This window comes from Lycium ferocissimum, chromosome 10, assembly GCF_029784015.1.
Source record: "Lycium ferocissimum isolate CSIRO_LF1 chromosome 10, AGI_CSIRO_Lferr_CH_V1, whole genome shotgun sequence".
Taxonomy (NCBI): domain Eukaryota; kingdom Viridiplantae; phylum Streptophyta; class Magnoliopsida; order Solanales; family Solanaceae; genus Lycium; species Lycium ferocissimum.
This window is the reverse complement of record NC_081351.1, coordinates 25,495,753-25,515,275: the sequence shown is the minus strand read 5'-3', so window position 1 is coordinate 25,515,275 and position 19,523 is coordinate 25,495,753. Positions and strand designations below refer to the sequence as shown.

At 34.6% G+C, this 19,523-nt stretch overlaps 1 protein-coding gene and 1 long non-coding RNA gene across 3 annotated transcripts; one reads left to right on the top strand and one right to left on the bottom strand.

Annotated features, from left to right (window-relative positions):
- The first annotated feature begins 2,346 nt into the window (after positions 1-2,346).
- Positions 2,347-5,009, top strand: LOC132035245 (uncharacterized). Of its 2 annotated transcripts, none has more exons than XR_009409204.1 (3): positions 2,347-2,483; positions 4,196-4,575; positions 4,659-5,009. It is a non-coding gene; the product is annotated as an uncharacterized LOC132035245 (long non-coding RNA). The 2 variants fall into 2 exon arrangements; XR_009409205.1 differs by having other exon boundaries at positions 4,356-4,575; positions 4,659-5,008.
- Positions 5,010-13,041: 8,032 nt separating this feature from the next.
- LOC132032970 (zinc finger protein CONSTANS-LIKE 9-like) lies at positions 13,042-19,130 on the bottom strand. Its single transcript, XM_059422792.1, has 6 exons — positions 18,890-19,130; positions 17,020-17,730; positions 16,571-16,798; positions 14,520-14,818; positions 13,903-14,031; positions 13,042-13,770 (listed from the first exon to the last, which is right to left on the bottom strand). The coding sequence occupies exons 2-5, from the start codon at positions 17,608-17,610 to the stop codon at positions 13,905-13,907; spliced, it is 1,245 nt and encodes a 414-aa protein (XP_059278775.1). The 5' UTR covers positions 17,611-17,730; positions 18,890-19,130; the 3' UTR covers positions 13,042-13,770; positions 13,903-13,904.
- Between the last annotated feature and the right edge of the window lie 393 nt (positions 19,131-19,523).

The following is a 19,523-nucleotide window of genomic DNA, read 5'->3' as shown; positions in this document are numbered from 1 at the left end:
TAAATAATATATTTTATAACACCATAATATGTATATCCCAAGTAGTAATTAATACTTCTTGAAAGGTTGTGATTTGTCTTTTAAGGTGAAACTTTTCTGTGTCCGAATTAATCGGGTCTCAAAGTAGTTACCAAACATTCAATAGAAAATCAAAAAATATGGTATATATTAGACAAAGTGTAAAAATAAATTCATACTACTCACATAAAATTCAACGTACATCACTGTGTCAGAGAAATCTACATTTCTGGTTACACATATCAAAAGAAAATCGACATAAACTTTTGAGAAAAACAGAAGCTAAAGTATAGTAGTAGTGTACTATAAAGAAATCAAACCAAAACCCAAAATTTAAGGAGTGTGCCCCATCCTGAGAAAACATTTAGCCTAAGTTCTATGAACTGCAATCTTTTTGTGGATACACACTCAGTCTTCACGTGGCCAAAAGACCTTATTGAAAAGATAAATGAATTCAATTAAAGATTTGGGAAAAGGACACCTAAGACATATGATATTCACGCGTCTTGTAAATTTTTGCCAACTTTTGTCCACATCTACCCTTTAAAAAAGGGGTGAAAATAGAAAACAAAAAAAAGAAGAGAAAATTTAATGCGACTTGAATTTGATAAGATCTTTAGAAGCTACTTGAATTATGATTTGACCACAAAAAGGAAAAAAGAAAAGAAAAACACACAGAGCCCAATCCAAGGGATAATTTCTAGTTGGGGCTATTGTAACAATTGAAAAATTCGATACAAACATTGTACATTTGTTTAAAGCATAAAGGGGAAGAACGGTTTTATGACTCATTTAAAATACTACATTCTTTTTAGTTAGTATATATGACTTTTTTTTACGTGAGATTAGTCAAATAGGGGCACACGGTTATCCTTCGTCGGCCGAATTATGCCCTAGATCTCTTGCCTCGTGCAGACATGCTCGATTCTCGTCCTTTAACTACTCCTCTTATTAGTGGTACCGAGCTTCCAAAGTTGAATGTTACTTCCCTCTTTGATCCCACCTATTCTTCTATTGAGTCGGCTTATATTATATGAGATAGAAAAATAGAGCACATAAAATCTTTGTGGAATCATTTTTTTTTAATTCAAATTGGAGTCAATGATGTAGTTCAAGGGTTAAATTCTTGAAATCTGGTAGGTCAAAGTATACAATACGCACTTTTTTGTACAATGATAGGACAAAAATGGGAATTAGTTTAGAGTTCAATGAGCTTATTGGTGTACAAAGCTTTACTTGGTTGAATAAAAGTTGCCAGGTCGACCAAAGAAAATTTTACAATGGGAAATTGAAAAACAAAGACCAGCAAAAACTTATCAGAGTCCAAACCAAACCCAAAAATGAGGAGATTTATCGTCCTTACTGAGCAAGTGGCATTTATGTTCATATTTTGTGCTGGTCTTTAATTTTGGTCCCTTGGCATTATTTTATATTTTCACATCACCTACGAGTTATGTCTCACGTGACTTTTTTCCTTAAAGAACTAATGCTGCACTAACCATGAGTTCGATTGCTAAAGAGCAAAATTAAAAACCAACTCATCTGAAGCACAAAATTAAAGATCAACTCATTTGAAGAACAAAACGTGCATTTTCTTCTCCGGGCAAAGCATAAGGTGGTGGAGCTTGGGCCTGAAAATTTTAGCCCAAGTTCTACGAACCCAATCCATTGGATTCACAGTACTCTTTGACTCTTCACGTGTCCAAAATAAAGGGACTTTTTCAAATAACTATGCAGGTATAACTCATAAGAAACCCCTGAACTTGAGTGGTATTTCTAACTACACACAGTATCCTTGCAAGCATCCTTTTACCCTCCTGACCTTTTCCTAAATGGAATTATCATCCTCTAAAGCGCTATCTCCATATTTGTGTTTGAATGGTAAAATATACGAGCCTGGCTTTTTTGGAATTGAAACTCGATTTGCTTAACATTTTTTCCGACGAGGAGTTCTGGGTCAGAGAATCTGTGTTGACTCTTCCAAGGAGCAAGAGCTAAAGATTGTGATATTTGTAACATTTCCAACTAAAAAAAATGACATGTGAATTAGTTAATTTTTAAGAGAAAATGGCCAAATGAGCCCCCAACGTTTGACCAAAATCTCAACTATACATTAAATTTCTGTAGGGGTCCTATTACCCCCTGGTCATTTTTAAGTGGTATATACTCACCCTTAAATGCTGAGTTGTCACTCTTATATGCTGAGGTGTACAAGTCCACCAGTTATGTTGAATTGATATACACGCGTTGGGCCCCACTTGATAATTTTTAATTTTCCTCCTTTTTAACTATTTGCCCGACCGCACCCGTACCCATATTTTATTTACCCCAAATCCCTAATCAAAATAAACGATCAACTCCCATTTCAACCCCAAGCTTCTTTATCAATATTATCACGTATATTGGTAGTGAAGGTTCGATTTGAAGTCTTCTTCTCATTTTTGCTCTTTCTTCATCTAGTAAAGGTTAGTTCTTTACTTTTTCTTCAAAAAAATGTAGATGAGAATTTTGTTTTTCCCAACTGTTAATCCAATAAATTATTTTTTAAAGAACAAAACTGGTGTTTTCTTTTCTGCTTGTTAGTTTCGTGTATTTGTTATTGTTTCACCCTAGTTTGGTTTAGACTAGGGTTTGATTTAATTGTGCATATGCTACCATATTTCGATTTAGTCATGCAATATGTTAAATTATTTGTTATTCTTTGTTGTTTGCTTGCATTCAGGTAGAACATGGGTAACTTTACTTTGGTAATTTTAAGATGGTATCATAGTGGTGTGTTAGATTTAAGCAGTGGGGAACCAATATATGAAGGTGGAGAAATTAATGAATTTCTGGATGTTTATGTGGATAAGATGTCCTATTTTGAGTTGAGAGACTATATTAAAAAACTAGGATACACTACAACTGGCACATTTAGTATTAAGCCACCTAACAGTGGCATTTTGGTAGATGTTGTGAGTGACAAGGATATTTTTAGACATGTGTATGTCTTTGGAAAATGGAGATATAGTGGAGGTATATGTGCACAACATGATTGATGAACCAACTGTTGTAGACCCCCCTTTATTAGAAAATGTTGGATTAGGAGGAATCTGGATTAGCTTTTAATAAAGGGGCTGATGACAGAAGGGCTAATGAAAGGGTTGGTGAGGAGCCTTTAAATGGTCCTAATACACCTATTGCCTTTTCTACTCCAACTGCTGGTAATACAGTAGCTCCATCTTCTACTACAACTGTTAATAATACAGCTGCTGCTACTGCAAATAGTGCTAGTGAAGATGATCCAGATGTAGGTCCAGTTGGATCTCATTTTGTAGAGGAGTGATCTGATTACTCAACTGCTGATAGTGAAGAATTTGTAGATGAAACAGTTAGGGAAGATGAGGAGGACTATGGGAAGTAATGTGCATGAAGAGGTTAGGGAGTTGAGGGCTGAAAGAAGCACTTTTTAGAGAAAAAGAAAGGAGAGAGCAAAACCTGATAGTGAAGAGGTACCAGCGGGTGAAGCTGGTATAGATCTAGGATTTGATGAAACTGAAACAGGTAAAGTAAGTCTTAATGGAAGGTTAGGAGGTGATAAGCCTTACTATAAAGTTTTGATGATGATAGAGTTAAAATAGATGAGGATGAGTGTTGGGATGAGGAAAAAGATGCTGAATCTGGTAAGGTAAATGTGCCAAGAAGGGAAAGGTTTACAAGAAGGAGGACAGAAATGACCAAAATCATTCATAACCCTACTGCCAAGAAAGTTGTGTGGCAATTGGGTATGATATTTTCTGATGTGAATGAGTTTAGAAGAGCAATAACAAAATATGTTGTTCAAAGAAGGGTTCAAGTAGAAAAGTGGGTGAATGAGCCAAAAAGGATTAGGGTTAGGCGCAAGGATGGTTGTCGATGACTTTTGTATACATGTCTTGATAGAACCACAAATGATTTCCAAACAAAAACTTACATTTCAAAGCATACTTGCAACCAGACCATCAGAAATTACTTGTGTAATACAAAATTTATAGTTGATGTCTATATAAAGAGAATAACTGAGCAGCCAAACATAAGAGTTTTCAAATTGCAAGAAATAATTAGGAAGAAACTTATAGTTCCTATTGAAAAGACTACTGTTAGGAGATCAAGAGCAAAAAAAAAAAATTAAAAAAAATTCATGGGTGATCATATTTAGGAATTTGGAATAATTCTTGACTACACAGATGAACTGTGAAAGACCAAGCCTGAGAGTACTTGTGTTGTTAAACTTGGTGAACCTGATGCATTAGTAGACCTGTTTTTCATAGCTTTCACATATGTTTGGAGGCATTGAAGAAGGCATTTTTGCATCGTAGGAAATGTATAGGTTTAAATGGGTGTTTCTTAAAAGGGGTTTGTAAAAGGCAGTTGTTGGTTGCAGTGTGTAAGGATGGTAATAACCAAATGCTGCCTCTTGCATGGGCAGTAGTTGAGTATGAAAACAAGAATACATGGACTTGGTTTGTCAGAATTCTGAGGGAAGATTTTGTACTTGGAGATGGGGCAGACTTAACCTTGATAACAGATATGCAAAAGGTATGTGTGCTTGTTTATTTTTTGAATTTTGTTTCATATTCACTTATATGTCTTCATCTTTACTAATGGTTACTCTGTTTCAGGGACTGTTTGTAACAATTCAAGATTTTTTACCTGCTGCTGAGCACGTAAAAGTGTGCTAGGCACATCTTGGCTAACTTTTGTAAGGATTAGAGAGGGCTTCAAAGAAGACAACAGATTTAGAAAATTGCAAAGAGAACTTTTGAGTCCCAATTGAGAAGAAATATTGACAAGATGAAGTTTCTTGGTCCAAGAAGAATGATGGATGCCCTGATGTACCACAACATAGAGTGTTGGTGTAAGGTGTACTTCAACACCGAAGTTAAATGTTATTTTGTAAACAACAATATGTCTGAGTGTTTTAATGCATGACTCTTGCCTGCTAGGAATGTGTACTGGTTTAATTTTTTAATTTTGTTGGTTGCTTGAAGATTTCACTTATGTTTCTTAATCTTTATAACTGATAGACACAAAACAATCATTACTATGCTTGAAGAGAAAGAGTAAAAATGATGATGAGGATTCGAAGCTTGAGAGAGTTGGCAAATACTTGGAGAAGCAATTACTCTCCAATGGCTTTGAAGGTGTTATAGGAGAATATTACTAGGTCAATAGACTGTAACATTGAATTTAATGGAGTTGCAGGGTTTGAATTTAAAGAAGGAATATGTCAACATATTGTGGATCTTGCTAAGAGGAATTGTAGTTGTAGGGCTTGGTAGCTAAAGGGAATATCATGTGCACATGCTCTAACTACATTAACAATTGCTACAACAAAGAGATTTAATTGAGAACATATCAAAATGTTCTTCAACCAGTGACAAACATGGAAATGTGGCCTATCTCTACTAACCCAATTGTTGCACCACCAGAGATCAAAAGCATGCCTCGAAGGCCACCAAAGGTTAGAAGGAAAGAGGCCCATGAAACTAAGAAGTATGGGAAGTTGCCTCGAACTGGAATGACCATGACATGTAGTACTTGTCAAACTAGAGGCCACAATAAGAGAGGGTGCCCAAAAAGTCAAGGTGTTGAGTCATTAACAAGGGCAGAACCATCGAGTTCAAGCAGGGGAAGGGCCAGGACATCAAAACCATCAAGTTCAAGCAGGGGAAGGGGCAGACCAAAGGTAACTCCTATTTATGTCATATTTTAAGTTATGTTGATCATTTCTGATATTGCATTTATATGTATGATAGAAACAAACAACAGAAGTTGAGCCTACTACAAAAAGGGCAAGAGGAATACCTAGAAAAATAGCCCCAGCAATGGAAAATAGACCTGCACCTATTGAATTTCATGCTTCATCTTCTGCACCGGTTGAATTCCATACATCATCTACTCAGACATCTCACTGCTAAAAGCGGAAGTGGAAGGGGCAGCACTGCCCCATATAAAAGGCCTAGAGTTATGGGAATGGGTATTTTTCAGGCTGAAAATGATGTCAAAGCTCTTAATGTGAGTGTTTTATAGTCATTAAAGTGTTATTTTATGTGTATGTTGAAGTTAAAACTAAAGTGTTGACATTTTTTTGTGTATAACCTAGCCTATCAAGCAAAGAAGACTTACTCCACTGATACAAAGAAAGGTAACTAGATTAGCTGATGTAACTGGTGACATTGGTTACAAACCTTGTGACAACATTAAGCTAAAATGGCATGGAAAACCAGCAATCACAAGAAGGGAGCTAGAATAGATGAGAAGGCAGCAAAGGATGAAAAAAAGGGCCAGGTAGTTCAGCTAACCCAAGCAAGAATAACACTTCTTCTCAGTCCAAGGAGCCATGAAAAAATTATTGTTGTTGTGTGTTTAAGTTATTGTGTAGTATTGAAGACAAGCTTTTGTTGCTTTTAGAATGGTGATGTACTAGTAATTAAATATGTCACCTTATGTTTTGGGTTGTTATGGGATTATGCTGCATTATAGTGTAGCTCTGTTTGTTTATGCATTGTTTTATCAGCCTATGTAAAATTGTGTTTGTGTTTTAGAAATGGTCTATTTGTGTACTGTTTTTTGCCATTGTTTATGCATTGTTTTAGCAGCTTATATTGTGTTTGTGCTGGTGATGTTTGTTGCAAGAACCACTTGACACAAGCACTTGCTAGAGTGTTTGTTGCAAGAACCACTTGACACAAGCATAAAATGAGTGAAATGTTTCATTCAACATAAACACATACAAAATAGTCAGTCTTTAGATTACATAGGACAACTAAAACATACCTAACAAAGGGCATATACAAATTTGCCTTACATTAAATAAGGCAACAAAAACAACATTCTACTATGGCAATTACATTTGCTCAATCTTTGAATTGCCAATTTGAAATAGGTTGCTGATGAATAAAACAACAATACGAACCACAAAACACAAACTGAAATTCCTGTTGAACCTACACCATTTGCTCTTCCTTTGAACCAACAAACTTGTCTCCTCTTGCTCAATCAAATTCATGTCCACCCTAACCGAACTCATGTCGATACTTTTGAGCTCAACCAATTTCATCTTGATACTCTCAGATGCGCTAATTCTTTCTCCAAATCTCTGATTTTGTTCACCAATCTTGGGAGGATAAATTTTGATCTTGGATCAATTTCTTTTTTGTCTCTCCACCAAAAAAAACTTGCAATTGTTAGGCTGAGAATTATTAAAACAGACCATAAATGAGCAGAAAGTTTAATTAACTACAAAAATAAAACTTATTGATAAACACCAATAGATGGAAACCACATACATATAGTATGGGCAAGACCAATATCTTCATCCAGAATTATGCTTCGACCAAGAAGTTTTCATTTGCAGCAAATTTTCATGTTTGCATTGCACTACGGCTTTGAGCATTAGTTCAGGTTCGTCCGTACACAGTCTATTCAAGTTGATTTTTTCATTGCAAACCCTAATAAATCATAAACGAGCATATATGAGCAAGGATTGGGGAAGAGATATCAAACCAAAAATTTGATATGGTGTAAAGTATACCAATTAACACTAAATTAAACTGACCTCTTTCCACTACAAACAATTTCAACACAATATGGCAGCTTCAATCTTCAAAAATGGTTGAAAAGAGGTTAGGAGATTAGAGCTTTGAATTGGGAAAAAATGGTGTGGGACGGGTAGAAATTGATGAAGGAAGATAATATTACTGTTGGGGGTTTTATTTTTGTTGATTTGGACTGCCACGTGGATATTTTTTAATGTTGGGGTGTATTTTTTTTATTTGAACGCGCCTAAGTGTGGTGTAGTCACACACATGTACAACTTAGTATTTAAGGGTGAGTATATTCCACTTTAAAAATGACTAGAGGGTAATAGGACCCCGCAAAGGTTTGGTATGTAGTTGAGATTTTGGTCAAACGTTGGGAGCTTATTTGGCCATTTTCTCTAATTTTTAATTTATTTTTTGCTTCCACGTGCCTTTAAGAGAGTGAGCGCACACTCTCTGCCACATCACTATTCAGGGATATATTTATTCCGTTCTTAAAAGTTCATCAGGTAAAAAAGTTCTCGCAAAGATAAGTGTGTAGTTGGAAATTCGACTCAAATTTAGGGGGGTTCTTATGCCTTTTCTCACAAGTAATTACTAAAAAGTAATTTTCTTATTTCTTACTTACCGTATGACAGTCCTTTTATCATTTATGCTTTGGATAACAATTCTCGTATTATTCATTCCCATTCAAACAATTTATGTATTACAATACCGTATAATTAATACATTAAACCAAACGACCCCTCCCTTTTTGTCGATCCAACTCCCCTTTAGTAAGTTTCTCTCCATTTTTCTCCGGTAACCCTTGATTATTGACATGTGTTATCAATTAAGTTAAATGAACAGGATTATTCCTCTGTTTTTTGTTTTTTTTTAAAAAAAAAAAAAGAAGGATGAAATCAAGACAAAAGGACAATGGACAATTTCTATATGTTATGAAATAACCATACAATAGCATCAGATTGAATATCATTTTACATCGGGATAAAGTTTGACAAAATTTCATCTCAATAAATCCAAATCTTTTCTTCTCCAAATTTTGTAGAAATAATCATGATACTTGATCTACCCCCCCCCCCCCCCCCCCCCCCCGCCCACCCACACACACACACGCACAAAAAGGTATCAATCGATGTGACGAAATCAATATAAAAAGTCAAATCTGACTATATACGCAATATAATTTTCCGAAGAAGGGTGTTCAACTAACCACCTTCAACATACATAGCTACGCCCTTGGTCAATGTACAAAACACTTTTTAAAAAATAAAAACTTCTTTGAAAATCCAAGTATTTTTGATAAAAACCATAAATCACCATTGTTTTCTTCAGTTTTTGGTTGCTCTGGAGAAGAATTTCCCACAGAAAATTGTGGTGATGAAGTGGTTTCTGTGAAACATTCTGAATTTTTGAACTTTGGTATATGAACTGGTTGATTTTTCAAAAGGTCACGGAGACTAACATACTTATATTCTGCCATGATTTATTTGGAAAATTATTGATGAAACCAATTTCTTTTTTGAAAAGAAAAAAGAACAATGATGTTTGTGTATTGGAAAAAAGGTTAATTGGAGGATATATAGCACAAAGTAACAGATTTTAATAATGTGTTTGTAATATGAGTATAGATTATGTGACGGCTTTTTTCTTGGGATAACAATGCATTAATTATAATTACCAAAGGATTAGAGACTGGAATGTTGAATTAAAACAACTCAAACAATTTATAGGGATCGATGATGCATAAAATACTGTCAAACTTCATCATGTAGTTTGTCTGAAAATTTTATCGTCTGTCATAGCAATTTGATTGTTATACACCTATAGTAACATTTGATATTTAAATTTTATTTGGGTGTTATAACAAAAAAAATAAGAAAAAAATCCCCAAAAAAGAATTTTAACACGTTTAGGCAAGTGACCCAAGAAAATTTCACCCCCCTAACTAGTTGGTTGTAGCCGTCGCTAATGCATAATAATTGTATAATCAGTGTATATTGTGTACATATTGAATATACTATAAAACATAAAAATGGGCAATTTGCACGATTGTCCTTATTCGGGGGTGGTCTTTAATTTTTGCCCTTCGCTAAAATACATCGGTTCTGAGTTTGAACCACGGCTCAGTAAAAGAAAAAAAAAATCGCAATGCAGAATTTCATTGCAAAATTGGGCCTATTCGAGCAAAGTAAAAAATAAAGTAAAAGGCAAACCTCTCGCCCGTATTACGCCTTATAAATTTAATTTTCGCAAAGTTTCCGCTTTTGCGATTTTTTTATTTTTTTATTTTTTTTACAGAGCGAGGATTCGAACCCAGAACTAGGGCTGCTGATCGGGCAGTTAATTACAGTTAACGATTCAACTTATCGGTTTGTTCGGTATCGGGTTACCATTTATCGCACGGTTATCAGACGATGCATCGGCTAAATCTAAACAATAAAAATTAAGAAGTTGAAAATTAAATTCTTCAACACCGAATAAGTTTGCTCTTTGCAAGTTCCAGGACGCATGGCAATATGCAGAGCAACTGTGTTTTAGCTTAGAATTTAATATACTTTGATATTGAATCCAGAGAACATAGAGTAAAGAACTGTTTGAGAATCAGAAAGCCTTAATTTCTATTTTATTCTCAACCGTGTTTATCTTCTTTAGATACATAAAACAGAATAGACAAGTAACACACAAAATCTAATAATACTATTTTCAATACAGTATAGAATCACCTTATAAGATATAATCCACTTAGATGTCATTTCTTAACGGGTTAACGGTTTATTCGATAAGAAAATTGAGTAATCTTCCCTCGCACCAATAAATGGTTAATTATAAAATTATAATCCGTTCATCAACCGTTAAGCCAATAACCCAATACCAATAGATCGATAAGCCAATTTCGCGGTTGGTTATCGGTTACGGTTCGGTTTTGAGCGGCCCTACCGCTTTCGGCCACTTTTTTAAAGCGCAAAAATTAAAGCAGTGCCCTTCATACTCTACCTCAAATAATTTAAAGACCACCATTTTGAGGGATAAAAATTAAAGACCATTTCCACTTTTTCACCGAAGGACAAAATTAAAGACCACCATTTTGAGGGATAAAAATTAAAGACCACCCCCCCCGAAGGCCAATCCCGCAAATTGCCCCATTTGATAAAACTCGCCTCCTGAACCTCAAAAAATATTTTTTTGCGGACAAAAATTAAAGACTACCCCATATTTGAGGACAAAAATTAAAGACTACCCCAAATGCCCCGCAAAAGAAATCAATTTGCCTTTTAATTTTTACCCTCAAAATGGGGTCTTTAAATTTCAAAAAGTGGTTGAGAATTTTTATTTTAATTTTGATCCTTCGAAAAACTCTTAGGTGTTCCTTTTGGTTAAAACCTTTGCTCAATCAAAAATTTAAAAAAATAAAAAAACCGACATTTGGTTTGGTTTGGTTTGGTTTGGTTTTAAATTTGAAAACCGATAATATTTGGTTTGATTATGGTTATAGTAAAAATAACCGAATAAATAACCGAACCAAACCGATAATTATATACATAAAATTTATAATTATTTATATGTATAATATTAACTTTTCATAAATAATTAAAGATATTTTATACCTTTTTAATTATTAATTTAATTTTAGTCTACTTATTTTTAAGGCCCATGCCTTAAAAGAATATGATGTTCAACAATTCAAGCCCAACTCTAATAAGTCGAAGATAAGGTAAAAGTAAAAACCCTACTATCTCTTTTCATTTTACATTGCCATTAGCATGTCTTTTTTTTTTTCGGCCGTGCATAAGAAATTCAAGAATGTAGAGAGAGAATATTTGAATTGTCACGGCTAGTCATAAATTGAAAAACCGAACCAAACCGACAATAACCAAACCGATGGTTATTATTTTACTTGGTTTGGTTATGGTTTTAGATATTTAAAAACCGACTAAATTGGTTTCGTTTTAACCAATAACCGACCCAAACCGAACCATTTTCTACCCACAACCTCCGGGGTGTTATAATTAAAAGGGTAAAATTTAAAGACCACCAATTTAAAGGGCAAAAATTAAAGACCAGCCCAAAAAAATGCATTTTTGTTTTGTGGGCTTTACTAGGCTGGTGTGTAGAAATCCCATTTTTTTTTAGGCTACCTTAAACCATTTGTAGCTACCCTTTTAATATTACCATTCGTAGCTAAAAATCGATTTGATGTATATGTTTCGCATGTATTTGTTGCGGCAAAACATGAGCATGCGTTAAAAAGGAACATGCCATTTTAGTTAATTCTACACAGGATAAATGAGAAATTAAATATTTTTTACCTTCTTTTCAGCAAAATCTCCGTAATATTTTTTTCTTCTTCCATGCATTCTTCAACATTCAAACGTAAAAATTCAAATTTCAAATTAAATCTTCAACACCTCTGAAAATACATTGACAAAACAAACACGATCAATCAACAGCCAATTATTTGAAGTTTTCAATATTGATTTCGTTTTTTTATTTACCGATGTATTTGATAGCATAACTAATGTATTTGACGTTTCCAATCAAACTCCATGTATTTTATATTAAATATCATGTATTTGTGTGAGCAACAATTTGCATCACCCATGTATTTAGTGGTAAAATTTGAAGTTTTCAAATTGATTTCGTTTTTTATTTACCCATGTATTTGATAGCATAACTAATGTATTTGAAGCTTGAATCAAACCCCATGTATTTTAAATTAAATCTCATGTATTTGTGTGAGTAACAACTTGCATCACCCATGTATTTGATGTGATTAATTTGAACAAAATACATAAATATATAGAAACTTACCATGTATTTGCGTAGCACCCGTGTATTTAAAACTAGATGGTGATGGAATTAATTTGAACAAAATACACAAATATATAGAAAAACTTACAAAAATACACCACCAACCAATTGGTAGTTATATCATAGAACATACACAAATACATATATTTTTCATCTTCTCAAAACCCTAAAAAACTTTCTCTCTTCCTTCTTCGTGTGCGCCGCCATAACCACCACCATGGCCCTTTCACTTCCACCAAATTGATTTTGTGGAAGAATAATAACACAAATAGCGAAAATTTCACGAAACAAAGGAGATGGGATAGAACGCAGTACTTTAAGGCTTTCTTTTTCTTTTTTTGGCAAAAAAAAAAAGAAAGAATACGACGAATCTTTCGATCATGGTGAGAATGAAAGTGAAATTTTTGCCAATTATAAAGACGATCATAAAAGGTAAGAAAAATTAAAGACCAGCCCAAAAAATGATTGGGGGTGCAATTTTTATTTTGTGAAATGGTAATTCAAAAATACTGGGCTGGTGTTAAATTAGAAAAGTATTTAGTTATTATTAGTAATTAAAATAAAAGATAGTTATTACCATTTTTTAACGCGTAAAAAAAATTTATAGTAATTAGTAAGTAATCAAAAACTTGTAATGCATGAAAATTATATGGCATATATAGTACTGGATTTCAAGAAACAATAAGATGATAATACATGTTCCAATGTGATGGCCCCAGTAGCAAAAACTACAACAATATTATTGGCCCTATCAAGACTCTACTTCTCTGATACTCTACTACATATTTTATCGGCTGATTTACGTAAGCCATTTTTATGGCCTTGTACCTAGAAGTTAGCAACTTTTTCAAAATTAGACCAGCGGTCTGAAGTTTAAAATTCAAAACTAATATTCCAACCACAGGTAAATTTTGAAAAAGAGGCCAACTTCTAAATACAAGGCCACAAAAGTGGCTACCTCGCGTAAATATTGCCATTTTATCTTACAATGTAAATGAACTAGTTTACAAAAGCAAGCTTCGTGTCTATCTCGATAGCTCATTATAGCACTTAATTTCTACACACTGACCAAAATATACACATGATAAGTTAACATAATAACCAAGGAATTCACAATCTCCGGACCTAAGTTAACGTACAACTGATTTCGTGAGTACTTCAGATGTGTGAAGTCGACTAGTTAGAGTTGCAAGAACAGAAGCAGAGAAAGTCCAGCGTACTCGAGGTGAACCTTGATCACTCTCCGGAAAGAAAGTTGATCGTGTGCTCCAGAAAGGCGAACTCTCGTTTCTCTGCAGCAATCTTTAGTAGACAAAAGGAGGCACGTCGCAGCTGCTTGCTATGCTTGAGCTTCATTGCGCGGGAAAAACGTGATCCCCTGAGACAACCATACAAATTTGTCAATACATTGAAACAAATATGGTAAGTCTTTCATCCAGTTGGAAGAAACCTCAATCATTTGGTCCTAATTTAACATGGATTGTTTGTTTGTATGATAAAAAAAGTTTACCATCAATAGCTTCTGGTCGGGAGAGGATCATAGTCGTAAGCATCACCAGCCTTGATAAACCGTCCCTTCACACGCCTTCTGACATCAGCTCTTGCCTTGCGGGAAACATATCTTACTCGCTTGTCAAATCTATCATATTATAAAAAGACTGTTAAAGAAGGTATTGATAACCTATCAAATCGAAGAAAAATTCTGGAACCATGATGTACAATAAGCTAAATAATCAAAAGATAGAGGTAAGGTCTGAGTACACACTACCCTCCCCAGACCCCACTTGCGGGATTATACTGTGTTTGTTCTTCTTGTCTGTTTACAATAAGCTATATTATCAAAGATATCTTAATTAGTTTATATGTTGAGCAAAAAATATGCACAAAGTTTCTCCTAGGCTGAACATCGATAGGTGCAACATTGTCAAACCGAAGATTGCACAATCTCCAGAATAACTCTTCAGGTAAGTTCTAAGGAACCAAAGATGCTCTTTTCTACCATTTCTCGGTTTCAATTTTATATGGCGATGCAACTGAACAGAACTTGAGATGCTACTGACACGTGCACTTCAACGATTATTAAACAAGATTTTTTTTTTTTTTGGCAATAGTAAACATGATACTTACTTCCTTGTCTTCTTCTTTTCCTTGTAGCGCAAAACAGCATTGCTCCTGCTAGTCGATGGGGACGAAATTTCAGGACATGGAGGACACCATGGCGGCTCTCCCATTAGGAGCATCGGGGAGACTCCGCAGTCTTGGTGATCTCCAGCACTGCATTCTCCTCCAGTTTGGTTGGAAACTGAGAAGCTAGATTGTCTAGCAAAGTAAAGGATAGAATCCGTCTTGCAGCTCATCGCGGAATCTGCAGATGCTGCATCGCTACATGTTGGCTGCACTGTATTTACCCGTGCCATTGACGATCCCTGGAAAATTATTAACAAGATTTAGGTTCATCAATGTTTAATATGATTACATAAGACTCTTCCCGGCCAGATCAAAGAATATCACAGATGATAAGATAAAAGAGCATCAGAACATACTACTATGGAATAATACTCTGAAAACATTTCAATTGAATGTTCTATTGACTTGTCTATGACAAAATCTCTATCGATATAGAGGAAGCGGTTATTAAAAAAACAGGAGCAATCGTCATGTCTGCACTTGTACAATATCTACTGACCAGAACAAAACTATAACATCCAGATGATTAACTGTTTAATATCTGTCGAAACAAATCTCATTTCCCATTTTTTGTAACTGAGACACAAACCTATCATATACGATGAATTCATTACAAGCATCAAAACGCAGCATTCACAACCAAAAGTTTAAGAAAAGCAAATATATAGTCCAAAACCTGCTACAACATATCACATAATAGTCCAAGCATTGACCTACCGTGATGAAAAGGTCAAACAAATTATTAACCCCTCCGTCCCAATTTATGTGATGGCATGGAGTTCAAGAAAGAAAGACGATTGAAACTTGTGATCTAAACGAGCCATAAGTATTTGGGTGGCTATAAGTCACTCTTTAAGAGTAAAATAGGAAGTTTAAAGTTAAATTATTTCTAAATATAGAAAGATATCATTCTTTTGGGACAGACTAAAAGAAAAGTGCAGCACATAAATTGGGAGTTGGGACAGAGGCAGTATTACGTAAAAGAGTCCTATTAAGCTTCTAACTCTCTTTACCTGAAATCAGCGCCAGGACCATCAATCATCAAAAATTTAGAAGGGACCTTTGCTTATGTGAAAATTTCTAGCTTCCAGCACCTCAAACCAGATTGATTATTTATTAGTTGGTGCATCAGTTGCAGGTCCTAAAACTTCAGCTAAACTATAGGAAACTTTTCTGATGCAACTATGTTTGCTTTTAGCACAGTTTCTAGTTCATTATGAATTTATGACAATTCAGCTAGCACAACCACATCCCTTTCGGGTTCTGATCTTGCTATTCAGAGGTTCGAGTCCTTCTGTCCTAGATCCATTTCTCGCTTCAACGTAAAGTTTACAGTCGATACTCAAGTTTATTAGAAATATCCCAATGGTGTAACGCCGCCGACAACTCATAAGATAAGACCACCGAGATCTTCGACTTAGCTCCAAAAGGTAATCCACGGCTACCACTAATAAAATAAAAGAATATGCTTTTAGGTAATCCACGGCTACCGGTCATACAATAAATAATATGTTTTTTGCCACTGAGCGACTAGGGATGATACCAGAGCCAGACTGACAATCGTGTGGGTACACAGGGGATAGACTAGGCTCTCCTCCTTTAAGAAAAGTGTAAGAAGGTTCACGCTATAAATTGCTAATGAAGACCGGGTCCCCAGCCGCTGATAATTGAGTGTGGCATTGTTTCTCTTCCCTTTTTGTTACAAAAAAAAAAAAAAAAAAAGAAGGCACTAACTAGAAAATTACAAAAGAACATTATACATTTTGTGGGACATCCTTCAACAAGACGAGAAATGTTTTTGATAAGTTAGTGTCTATGAAAAGATATGTTTATACTAACTATATTATAACCAGAGAGAAACTAAAGTAATTCATAAGTTCTTGATCTAGCTCATGCTAATAGTGATGGCATGCCATCTACATGATAAATTACTAGTCAACGGAAAGTATACGGCAGTTGAAGTATATGCAGGAGATATAATGTTAACACACCTCGGCAGCATTGGCATCCCGGCAGCTGGAGTCATCATTTTTCATGTCTTTCATCCCAAAGAAGCAATCGAGATTTTCATTCTCAAATAGCTCATCTGGATAATTGAGAGAATCACCAAATAGCTCTTCATAATTCTCAACACTCAAGTCCACCGAATCCATAATGAGATTATCACAGTAAGGATCCTCCTCAAATAAACTAGAGCCTTTTTCTCCCATATAGCCGCCCTGAAAAGTTAATAAAGATAATAGCTCAAGAAAATTCACAAAAGTGAAACACACAAAAAAAAAAAAAAAAAATCATGTTTGAAGCAGATATAACATGCTAAATAACCATTTCAACCTTTTATCAGATACTAGGATGTAAATGCAATCAAATGCTAAATAAATTTTAAAAAATATGAAGTTCTTCACTTCTATCAATGAACATCACTGAAAACTTAATTTACCTTTGACGATGCAGAATTCGAGGATCCAAAAGGTAGGTCCGCATTATGCATCTTGTTGTCAAGAGTATGCATAGATGAATCCATTAAAAGATTCGATTTCTCCGAAATATTCATGTCATTCGCTTCGAATGCAGCACGCGTATTTTGTGAATTGTCCTTACCTTGAGGACCTTCACTATCCCTAGGACGGTTATCATTGATGTTCATTGAACCCATTCTCTGTTCACAATTACCACCAATCGAAGGGTCATCTAACAGAAATGACCAGATATTAGAAAGTTCGGCAGCGGAAGGACAGCCCGTGTAACTACTAAGTGCTTGCCTGTTGTGCATTGAACCCGAACCCGAAGTAGAACTACTAGCATGACCTGACCAATCACAGTTCTGGCAAAGAGATACTTTCTCATCAATGCATCTAACGACAGCTGGTTGTGAATTACATCTTTCACATATAAGTGTCCTGGAATGACGTTGCGAAAGGGCATTTGCTGAATGGACATTTCGGTCGCATGACAAACATAGGCAAGCTGCATCGGACCGGCAATATACAATCGATCTTTGCTCTCCACAATATTCACATATATAACCCATAACTTCTTTTTTCCCTAGTTATATTAGACTAGAATCAGTCTAAAGATCTTCAGCCTTTAATCACAGAGTTCACACCTTTACGCGACAGAAGATGATTTGCTCAACTAATTTTGTTCTTTCCTGCAATAAGGAACAAGAAACTACATTATCAAAAGCTAATGAATAAAAAAGATGCAATTTTTAGTATGGTACAAGTATATCCTTCATATCCATAGATCTTTGCCCATCCAAAAAAGAAAATTGAAGAGTTCATACTGAGATCTTGGTCAGCAAAATAAGACTTTTAAATAAAACTTAAAGAGAATGGAAAAGGCAAAATCAAAGTTTGCCACTTTAGTCAATAAAGGGAAAAAGTGCTACAAACTAATTGAGAATCAAGCATCCAGACAAACAGTGTAGAACTTTCACAGTCACAACTTTCTTTCTGAACATAATTATTATTCCTTTTTTTCCTTATTAAAATACCTTAAGCTAGAGGGGATAGAACTTTGAACAACAAGGGAAAATGAATCATCAAAAAAGACATAAAAAAACAAAGAGATAAAGCTCTAGATAAGCATAGAGAAAGATCTAAAAGAACTACATAAAGGATACAAAGAAACAGAACCCCAACACAGATTCAAGAAAAGCAACCTCAATAAACTTAAACAAAACAGAAATTGACACAACACATTCAAGAAAGTAACTAACTTTACCTGATATAACAACAAAGCTGACCAAAAAAATTACTACACAAGAAACAGAAGCCCATGTCTAAAGTAGGATTTACAAGCAATTTTAAACAATGGAAGTTTAAGAAACTTCAAAATTATCAGCTACCCACAAACAGATCAGACAAGAAACAACAAGCAACCGCAACATAGATTCAAGAAAAGCAACCTCAATGAACTCAAAAAAGACAAAATATTGACAAAAAAATCAAGAAAGTAACTAACTTTACCAATATAACAGGAAAGCTGACCAAAAAGATTAGAACCCCATGTCCAAAGTAGGATTTACAAGCAATTTTAAACAATGGAAGTTTGAAAAACTTCAAAAACCTTAGCAAGCCATAAACAGATCAAACAAGAAACATCAACCAACACCAACATAGATTCAAGAAAGCAACCTCAATGAACTAAAAAACAAAACTTTGACAAAACATTCAAGAAAGTAACTAACTTTACCTCACAAACAGATCAAACAAGAAACACCAAGCAACCCCAACAAAGATTCAAGAAAAACAACCTTAATGAACTCAAAAAAGACAAAAAAAAATCAAGAAAGTAACTAACTTTACCTGATATAACCGTGAAGCTGACCAAAAAATTAACACAAGAAAAGGGAAACAAGTACAGACAACCCCTTTTACAGCAGCTTTTTTTTCAAACCCCTAAACAAGAAAGATGACCTTTCCAAAATATCTTTCTCCAAGTGTGTGTGTTGGCTGTTTTTATGGGAAGTTTTTGTTTTGGTATGTATATGCTGATGAACTGTTGGGAGTTGTGATAATATCTACACAATAAAATAATATTAAAGTTGATAAAAAAGTGCAAGAGAGAGAAGCCTTTCTTTTCTTTTTTTTTGGTATAATATTATATGCTTATGTACTGTTGGAGTTGTGATAATATCTAAAAATAAAATAACATTAAAGTTGATTAAAAAGTGCAGGAGAGAGAAAGTCTTTTTTTTTTTTTATAGAAAAGTGTGGAGGTCGAGTATTAAGATAGAAGGGTAGTAGATGGTCGAGTGAGAGGTAGGGGCTAGTCCCCTCTACACGTATTTTTAGTAGTAGTAGTATTTAGTGATCAAGTAATTGTCTATTCTTCGATATGTATTCATTCTATTGGGTCTTTGCTTTGTATCTTGTTCTCTTGTTGTTATTTTCTTTTGTTCTTATTTTATATTTTTTTACTGTTCCATCGAATTCCTTT